Below are 10,158 nucleotides of genomic sequence, written 5' to 3'. Positions count from 1 at the left end.
CCACAAAGACGAAAAGATCAAAGTCTTTCTGTATTTTTTAGTCATGCATTCAATTGCCTAGGTGCATTTTCAAACTAATGCATTTAATCTCCTTAGTCTAGACTAGGGGAGATTATTAAGATGGTCATTAACTGTTGGATCAGCTTAGGGCGTTAACTGTTGGATAAGCTTAGGGCGTTCTGCCTAGCATCGGACAACAAGGTCATGTCATTTTTAAATCTTGATAGCAACGCTTATGACTAGATTTTCAGAAGTAGTTTTCATGTGTATGTAGTTTTCTTGCATGCTCTTCTTAACTGACTTTGATTTAGACTCATCTTTAAGAAATAATAGCCTCTCTTGACCATTAGTATGCCTTAAAACTCTTCGATAGTCGGGCATAACTGTTAGCTTTCAATCATAAAGGTGTGGAATATGTGATCCCACCTTTGTTGCATGTGTAACATGAATCGAGAGATATAAACCGTGAAAGTAATTCAGCTCACACTCATGGTAACGAGCAATCCAAACGGGGAGGGAAGAGGCGTCGAGCATTGTCATTTCTTATAAATTAAACATCAAAGATAAGTGAATGTATTACGTTGGTTCTATTCTATTTTTTATTTTTAGAAACTCCATATCGTATCGTACTCATGGGCGTCTACCTCAATTATAATGCATACACTTATTTACATATATATTAGGCATGTACATGACCTGTAATATGGTTTGTTGCATGAGAAAATGAGGCTTGTGACAGTGATCTAGATGTTTAATCTAAGGCTTCTAATGGTAAAATAGAAATTGACAACCAAATTAGTAGCCTCAGCTACCTTAGCTAGATGATAATCATTCAGTTGGTAACTTCACCACACTACCTTTATGAATTATGAATCCCTGCCCAAAGGAAGACTCGTAAGCACTAGCAAAGATCGATCTCGATGTATTATAGGTTACCTCTCGCACCATCACTATGTAATAGATCACCAAATATTGAACATCTTAGCACATAAACAATAGATGCATTTAATTAAAGTATCATTTTTAACTTTATCGATTAAAAAATAATCTTTCAACAAAAGAGTTGCCACCTAATTTTTCTCAAATTTTAAGAAAATAAAATTTAACGCGAAAAGAACTGTATTAATCGTAAATTCTTTAAAAATGAGTTAAGTGCTTGGTAACACATGATAAAAAATAGTCTTGTCTCTATGTCTTACTTCTTACGTGCCCATCTTCCGTCTGAAGATGAACAGTCCCTACTTCATATATTTTGGTTGTTTAATTTATAAAATATTTATACACTTTTTATTATTTGTTTTACATCCTAATCCTGATAAAAATCCACTTATCACCTACCCTAATTCTCTCATTCAAATGAGAAAAATATTTAATTAAAAATGAATCCAAAGATAGAGAAGTCGTTCATCATTGCACAAACTAATTTCATTAAATGTGAATGTAGAGATTCATCATCACATTTGACTTGAAGAAAAAAAAAGAATAATACAAAATATATGGAATACTGAGAAAATCTCAACAATATAAACTATTTTCAAATAATCAAATAAATAATTATGGGAGTAAAATATATCAATTCCAAATTTTTAGGATTCAAGATGATTAAGTTATGATTGAAATAAAATAATAAAATAGTAAATATTCAACCAAACAAGCTTCTAGAAAAAGATTTTGAAAGAAAATAGCAAACCAAAACCCAATTGTTTTACTAAATATCTAGATATACTAGAATTGTGAATAATCAACTAAAGAAAATGATATATCACACAAAATATGGATTTAGTGCATCAATATCATAAGACAAGCCTAAATCAAAATGTTTTTTCAAAACTTAATTTTTTTTTTTAAATCTTGTAAAACATTGATTCGAGCTGTAAAAGTTATACAAATACATTTCAAATCATCGTTAGAGTGTTTCCCAACCTATGTTCAACTAAGCACATGATTTTAACATTTTAAAATTTATTTTCAAACTTAGACAATTTCTATTTTAAGATAAATGATCAGAAATCAAAACTATACAAATACTATAAATACTTAAATAAATAATAAACCAACATCAATTTCAACAATACTCAACTATAACAAGAAGAACAATTAAAAGATTAAAATTCAATATTTCATAAAATTGACAAAATAATTGAAATGAAGACTTTAATATTATATGGATGCAAATGAAGAAATTATAAGCTCGATCTCGAACAAAAAAGTGAAATTTTTGAAAAGCATTGAACTCAAAAATAGTGGATTGAGTTTCAAAGGGCCTCGGGGCGTTTATCTCTATTGCTTTTTTTCTAAACCATCTAAAGTGAATAAATAAAAAAATAGCATGAGTTCTTGTGTCAAATATAGGTTTAACCTAGATAATTTCTGAAAAACTAATTGAGTAGCTGAAACTTGAGGAGCTAAATTCAAAATGTGTGGTTCTCAATTTTTCATTTGCTGGCATATTTGAGTTATACACACTTACTCGTTGCGTTATTTTTCGGTAGTCATCACTTTTATATATATGAAATTTAGTAGTCAAAATAATTGATTCGTTAAAATTTGGTACTTAAAAGTAGTGATATAAATTTTTATATGTTTATTTATTTATAAATATTGAGTAAATAATAAGTTAACGAGGTTAAAAATAAAAAATTTATTTTTATATAATTTTATTATTAATCTCAAATGGTGAGTTTTAAGCTCAAACTTGAGGAGAAGTCCAAATTGCAATTGAAACCCAAAAGTTCCAATTTGACAAATTGACCTTTAAATAATTATAAACTATTTTTTTCTTTGCAAATCCAATTAAAGCTACTCATCTATTTACAAAGAGAGCTAAAGGATTGGTTGAGATGCTAATCGAACGGCGTCAATCAAACGAAGCACATCTTCTTCTTTTCAGGTGGACTTCCCCTGCGTCCAAATTCTCTGTTACCTGTGCACCTATTATCCTCTTCCCTCTTCTCCATCTCCTCTCTTTCTTGCAATGTCAACTACCCCAATAAGAATCGCACCATTTCGGTCCCCGCCGGCTCTCCTACACCTCAACTCATTGAAATCTTCAAAGCTTTTGTGTTTTATCACTTTCACTCCGAGTACACATGTACAGAGACCACCTATAATAAGTACTTCTTTCTCTTACTCTTCGCCTCACCGGCCTTCTCGCCGCTCTCTTAACTACTTGAACTTCGCCTCCTACGAAGAATCGATCGAGACAGAGATCAAGTCCGAGGAAACAGAGGATGCCCTAGAATCCGAGATTCTGGTATTTCTTTCTACATAGATTGTTCTGTGAATTCTACTTTATCTATATACGCACACGTGTGCTGATTCCAATTCTAGTTTCTTCTCCATGTTGAACGAAGGGTACCTACATTTGTAGATACTGATAGAATAGCATATTTTGTTTAGTATGTTAGTATCTAACGAAACGAAGTTCAAGTTTTTCAGTTTTCAATTCCATAAATATCCAATCTTTCCTGTTTATATACTAAAAACAATTTCCTAGCAGTTTAAGACCTGTATATCTGCTCAAGTTTGTTGTTCAACTCAATGCATGGACTTTATGATCTTTCTAACAGAACATTTTAGCAGGAAAATCCAGATAGTTTAGATGATGTTACCGAAGCTGAACGTGAGGGTGAAAATAGTGTCACAGAGGAAGCTAAATCAGGGATCTTTAGTTTGCTAAGGTCTTACAAAGAAGCTGTATTGAATAATAATGAGTCCACAATCACTGAAATAGAGGAGGTTTTGAAGTCCATAGAAGATGAAAAAGTTGAACTGGAAAAGAAGGTGGTTGCTTTGTCTGAGGAGTTATCTAATGAGAAGGTTCGTGTTTTAAGAATTAGTGCAGACTTTGATAATTTCCGGAAAAGAACAGAGAGGGAACGACTTTCACTTGTAACAAATGCTCAAGGAGAGGTTGTGGAGAAACTCCTACCCGTCTTAGATAATTTTGAGCGAGCAAAGACACAGATCAAGGTGGAAAATGAAGGAGAGGAGAAAATAAAAAACAGCTACCAGAGCATATCTAAGCAGTTTGTGGAGACCTTGAATTCTCTTGGTGTTGAGTCTGTGGAAACTGTAGGCAAACCCTTTGATCCCTTGGTGAGTTCTTGCTCCTTAATCCATTTTTTCTGTTGATATTTGCTGAAATCATAACAAATGTGACACATATGATTTTGAAAGTTTTTTTGGAAAAAAGGTTTTTGAAAGTTTAACAAATGAATCAGACGAACAAAACTCATATAGATACTTCCATACTCTTGTAGCAAAATCGTTTGCCATATAAAGTAACCAAACTTGTCAAACATTTATATTGGGTTGAAAATCCATTAGGTGCCTTGAACTTGTAGTGTCTAAGGGTATAAATTCATATATGCACATTTATAATTGTTTGTTATTTTCTTCCAAGGCACTTTTTCCATTTTCTGCCTTTAGCTGTTATTTTCTCGTGTTTCCTTGCGACATGCGAGAATTGTCCTTTGTTCATTTGTTATTTATTGCTTCTCTTCATGAGCTTTATTTTTCAGCAATTATTCCAAGATGTTTAGCACATAAAATATAAATAGAAAAATAAATAAAAAGTGTTTAGATACAATCATCATAAGAAGCAATAAAAAAATTATACGAAGTTAGCTCTTTTTTATTTGTAACATAAAAATGAAATAAAAGATTACTTCATTAGAGAACTAGAAAGAAGATAGACTAATATAGTGTTTACTATAAGTATAGCCTAAGTACTTAGTTGCATAATAAATTGCTTAAATGGAGAAAAAATGGGAAAATTCATGTGTCATGCATATACCAAAACACAGGGTTTCATTCAAATTTTTTTTTTGGAAAAACGGTTTAAACTATTTCATTAAATATCAAAAGTGTGAGTGCCAGAAATCAAAACTAGACAAACCCTAGCTATAATTAAGGTTGACAATCAAAAGACCCTAAAAAACTGATTAGTAGCATTCATACATTATAAATAAACTAAAATTACAAACATAAAAGACTATATTCAAACCTAACCATTATAGTCTGCCATTTTCGCATGTCATCCGTTTTTATTGACAGACCTTCCTCCACTTCATCTTGTTCTTTGACGATGAAAGGAGATTGTATTAAAGAGGATGATGAGTATTGTTGTTTCTTATATTGAATTCTTTCTTTGTACGAGTCCGTTCTGATTAGATAAAAAAAATTGTTTCTGATAATTTCAGAGCTTTTACCTTTGTTATTTTCAACTTGAATTTCCGTGTTTTTGTTTCCTTAACTTCGGTTTGAATTTCAGACTCCACATTACTTTTGGATTCTTCTTTATCAGTTTTAGAATTCTCTGTTTCAGTTTTGAAATTTTGGGTATCTGCCTCTTGAGTTTCCTCAACAACAATTTGTGGTTCATCTTCCATTTCTATCCCGATTCTTTGCATTATAGCAAATTTTCTTTTTCTCCTCACACTGATTTTCTTACTTTCTTTTTTCTTCACTATTTTCATTTTCCTCTCAATCCTTCTTACTTTGTTCTACAACTGTTTGATCTTTAAGTTTAACCTTCTTTTTTTTTTTTTTTTTCTGCTTCATAGTTTTTCTAGTTTAATGTTTTTCTTATTTAGTTTTATCACATTTATTGTGCAGGAAAGTATTACAAAAAACACACATCTATGTCATGAATATAAGAGATCTTCATGAAATTGTGCTTTCCTTTCAAACAATTGTTATTTTCATTGACAGAACACTCCTATGATGCATTTTAATGCTAATTCTAGCAAAGGACAAGTGTTCTCCTCCTTCAGTTATTGGGTCTATATATAATGGTTTCCCAATTGTTCCTACAAAATGCCTAATTGTTTCAGTATTGTACATTCATGACATAGAAGATTGAAAATGTATAGATTTTGCTTCATGTTTATCTTATTGATATATTATTTCCTCTACTTCAAATTGTCCCACGACACCTTCTGCAACAAAAACAAAAACAAAAGCTAACAAAAATAAGTCGATTCATACTAAATTCCTCATTCATAAAACGGGCAATACTTGATCATATTCACTGGTCTTCTGTAAGATGCTTGTGTTTTTTTGTTTATTCTACCGCTTGTTTACTAGCTCCTTAGGAATGAGTGTAATGGGAAGGATTGATTAGAAAATGAAGGAGAAGAAAGAATCATGTGTTGAGGAGGATGACCAATGAGATAAGAGATACATTAAGGGAAACAATTGTTTGCCTTGCTTTCTTATTTGCTCCTGCCCAACGTTGCTTGCTTTCTTGAATAAGTTAGAAGCTTTGTTCTATCTCTAAAATTTAACTCTGTGACTTTTAAATGTTGTATACTAGCTATGTATCTAATATTGATCCACTAACAACAATTGACCTTTATGGTCTATTTTTTTTTTTCTTTTGGATGATAGGAAAATAGAACTAACCACTCTTCTTTTTTTCTTTTGACAGACTCTAATTAAGCTTCTTTAGCTTAACCAAAAGTTGTTTTGAAGTTGTTTGAATATGAGATGTTATGTTTGTAGAATTGTGAGATTAAAACAATATATCATAATATTCTACATGACACGAATTAGGATAGTTATATGTTAATTTGATTAGGATAATATTACCTTATAGTTTCTTCAAAAACATATTACGTTATAATAGCATATATAAATATATTAATCTCCATTATGCATTTAAAAACACATTCTGAAGAGTACAACTTTCTTTATAATTTTTTACATGGTCCAAAATGTCTTAGGTTACAACTAGATTCTTCTGTTGTCATCACTTGTGGCTATTGGATATTGTAGCCACTAGTAGAGTGGGCTTCCCCGCCTTTGTTATTTTTTGGTTGATTATTAATTTTAATTTTCGATAGTAGACTGTTCTCATATTTAATATAGAAAGCTCCAAATTTCACATCCACTCATAGAAAAGAAATAGGTGGCACGATATAAAGACAGTTGTTGGAGACGGAGTGAGCTAGACATAAAGAAGTTTTCAGAGCTTAGGGCATCTTAAGAACCTAAATCAAGGCCTAAGAGCGGGAGATGAGGTCCAAGAGTGGGGGACTAAGCCATTGTTATTGTCGAAGCATAATGTTATTTATGTTTTGTTGCAAACCTAAATCAATCATAAAATTCACTTGGATTGAGGGAGACTGGTATAATATTTATCCTATTTGGAAACGTCTTTGTTACTTCGGTTTTAAAAAATTCAAATTATACCTTACATATGTTGTTATTACTTTTGTTTTACATGAAAAACTTGTTTATTGATTACTAACATTTATGATTTCAACTTACTAATTAGTATCTTAATGAAAAAAAGTGGATAGATATTTTACGGAAGAACATTATCTCGAAGTGGAAATGGTGGTAATGGATGGATGAAGAACCCAAAGCTGAGACTAATGAAGTATTACACGATTGAGAATTGGCATAGGTTTTTTTCCTTTTTGCTAAGAGAGAGCCGGCTTAGTTTGTTAAACATATCTAATGCTTGTTTGTCAGAGAAACATTAAGTTTTAGTTGTTGATAACATTGTAAATTATATATTGATTATGTTACAAGGATGTGATTTATTTGTATGATTGTTGTTATAGCTGAGGTGAGAAAGAATCAAGTGATTTATGCCCCTAAAATACACTCTCTTTTTTTGTTGTCATTTGCATCCCAGCACTAAAAACAGTTTGGTTGACTAAGATTGTTAATAAATTATATTTTTGAATATAATATATTAATAGTTATAAATCATTTTTTTCCAAGTTGGAAATTGTAAATGGTTTTGGATCCAGATACGTTTGGAAATTACATTTAGTGAAATTGATTGGTTGTATCTCTTCCGGATCCAGATACAAAAATCAAATAATTCCTTTTTGTGTTTGGAAAGTGGTTTATGTCTGCATAACTAAACTTGACCATGTTATAAGTGCATTTGCAAACTGTTATGAACTGCGAACAAGGTAATAGAAGCATTCATGTCATTAGATTATCCATATTGAAATCTTAGGACATAGTTGCCTATATGGTTCTGTTTCTGCATATGGATGATCTAGTTGAGAGAAACTGCCTATAAATTTCAGAATCTAATATCTTTTTCCACACATGATCTCATCCAGATGAGACATGTAACAAAGAGAAGTGTTTCCAAAGAGCCAAGCCTTAGGTCCTTAGGTCTGCCATGAAAATTGTCATTTTCTGATTGATAAAAAGTAAAAGAAAAAGAAAAGTGTTTGTTTCTTGTTCTTTGTAATCTGTAATTACCTCTGTTTCTGATTGTGTCCTCCATTGTTGTTGTACTTTATGAAGCTCCATGAAGCCATCATGCGTGAAGAATCCATTGAATACACAGAAGATATCATAATAGAAGAATATCGCAAAGGGTTCAAACTTGGTGACAGACTTTTAAGACCTTCAATGGTGAAAGTATCAGCTGGTCCCGGCCCTGTTGTGGCTGAACCAGAAATAGAAGATGATGTTGAAATAACTGCCGAATCTATTGACGAGGAGGAGTAACTGCAATTTCATTTGTCTAAACATTTATTTATTCAAATCCAGCTTTATTAAGGCCAATGTTGTATTATTGTTCTTTAGAAACTTTTGTGTTTCTTTTTTAATTTTAATACTTTGGTTTGCTTGCTCATAAGATCTGCCTAAAGGACATATTGGTGGATGATCATAGATTTTCAATAATGGTTGTGAATTAGTTTCAAAACTCAAGGACTTAGGTATTGAATTGGTTTGTTACTGGAATTTTTTTTTTAATTATAGTAAATGTTAAATGAACAAAGTTATGCTAGTGTTCTTCAATGATCTTCTAAGGTATTCTAAGGTATGAGATATTTTTTTTTAATTAAAGGAGAATTAACATGATCCTACACAATCATGGTATCCCACTTAATCTCAAAGTACTTTCAGATAAAATTAAATCCTTAATTTTTCGATTTATTAAGTGAACTCTTACCATTGTGCTACCTTGGTGTTATCATTGTGCTACCTTGGTGGAGAGTATGAGATAATTCAGAATATTGGAGTGTTCAACCTATTTATTTGAAATCTAAGTCAATTAAAATATAAAATTATTTTTAAACTAGAGTTGGAAATACAGAAATGTTGGAGGGTTTATATTTTAATTTAATTATTTATTTACAGAAAGGAAAAAGTTGAAAACCAATTTATTTGAAATCTAAGTCAATTAAAATATAGAATTATTTTAAAAAAAATTAATTAAATCCAAATAATTGACTATTTTAATATTTTTATTTTTCGTAAATGGTAAGAATATAAAGACCGAGGAAATGAGTTTTTGTTACTAGTCTTTATAGTTGCTTTACTAATTATTATTTATTATTAAGATTAATTTTATTTAATTACACATACAAATAACAATATTATATAACTAATATTTTTCTTAAAAATGGTTATGGGTTTCAAAATGACAAAAATAATTTTAAAATAATAAAAATGAACTAAACATGCCTTAGGACTGGTATTTCTCGGTCCTAGTTGCGATTTCCATTAGTTATGGACTAAATCCCTCGGTCATGGGTCAGAATTCGTTGATCGAGGTGCAGGAACTCTCGCACGAGGCGCGAAAGATTCTCGGTCGGGTGCGGGAATTGTCGTTCCGGGGTGTGAGAAATCTTAGTCGAGGCGAGAAAGATTCTCGTTCGGGTGCAGGAATCGACAGTCCAGGGCACGACAGCCATCGGTTTTAGGTGCAAAAAGTTCTCGGTCGGATGCGAGGATCCTTAGTCGGGTGCGGGAGTCCTTGGTCCTAGGTTAGCCTTGGGCTAAATCAATCCTTAGTATGAAGAACACTCACTCATGAGTTAGCCTCGGGCTAACTTTCTTCAGTATTGGGTGCTAAGGATGCTCGGTCATGGGTTAGCCTTGGGCTAACTTTTATCGGTCCTAGGTGCGAAGGACTCTTGGTCTTCGGTTAACCTTGGGATAGGTTTTACGGTCCTCAAGAACATCAAACTACAGGTTTGATGATTTCATCTGAGATCCAGATCCTTTTATCCAATGACATGTGAAGCTTCATATGGTTCCCAGGAATATTTATAACATCATTCTAAGGTGTCATTTGATCGGGATGATGTTCCATTCAACTCAAACAGTTTTAGCACAAAAAACAGATTTTTTGATTTTAATGAAGCGTAAGGAACTTTCAATATCTTCCTT

General features: G+C 31.8%; 1 protein-coding gene across 1 annotated transcript; it reads left to right on the top strand.

Moving 5' to 3' along the window:
* The first annotated feature begins 2,849 nt into the window (after window positions 1-2,849).
* On the top strand, window positions 2,850-8,740 carry LOC124931106 (protein GrpE). Its single transcript, XM_047471496.1, has 3 exons — window positions 2,850-3,253; window positions 3,583-4,098; window positions 8,281-8,740. Exons 1-3 carry the CDS (start codon window positions 2,975-2,977, stop codon window positions 8,485-8,487), a joined length of 1,002 nt encoding a protein of 333 aa, XP_047327452.1. The 5' UTR covers window positions 2,850-2,974; the 3' UTR covers window positions 8,488-8,740.
* Window positions 8,741-10,158: the final 1,418 nt, after the last annotated feature.

Source organism: Impatiens glandulifera, chromosome 3 (assembly GCF_907164915.1).
Source record: "Impatiens glandulifera chromosome 3, dImpGla2.1, whole genome shotgun sequence".
Classification (NCBI taxonomy): Eukaryota; Viridiplantae; Streptophyta; class Magnoliopsida; order Ericales; family Balsaminaceae; genus Impatiens; species Impatiens glandulifera.
The sequence above is the reverse complement of the archived record's forward strand: the minus strand, read 5'-3'. Positions and strand labels throughout refer to the sequence as shown.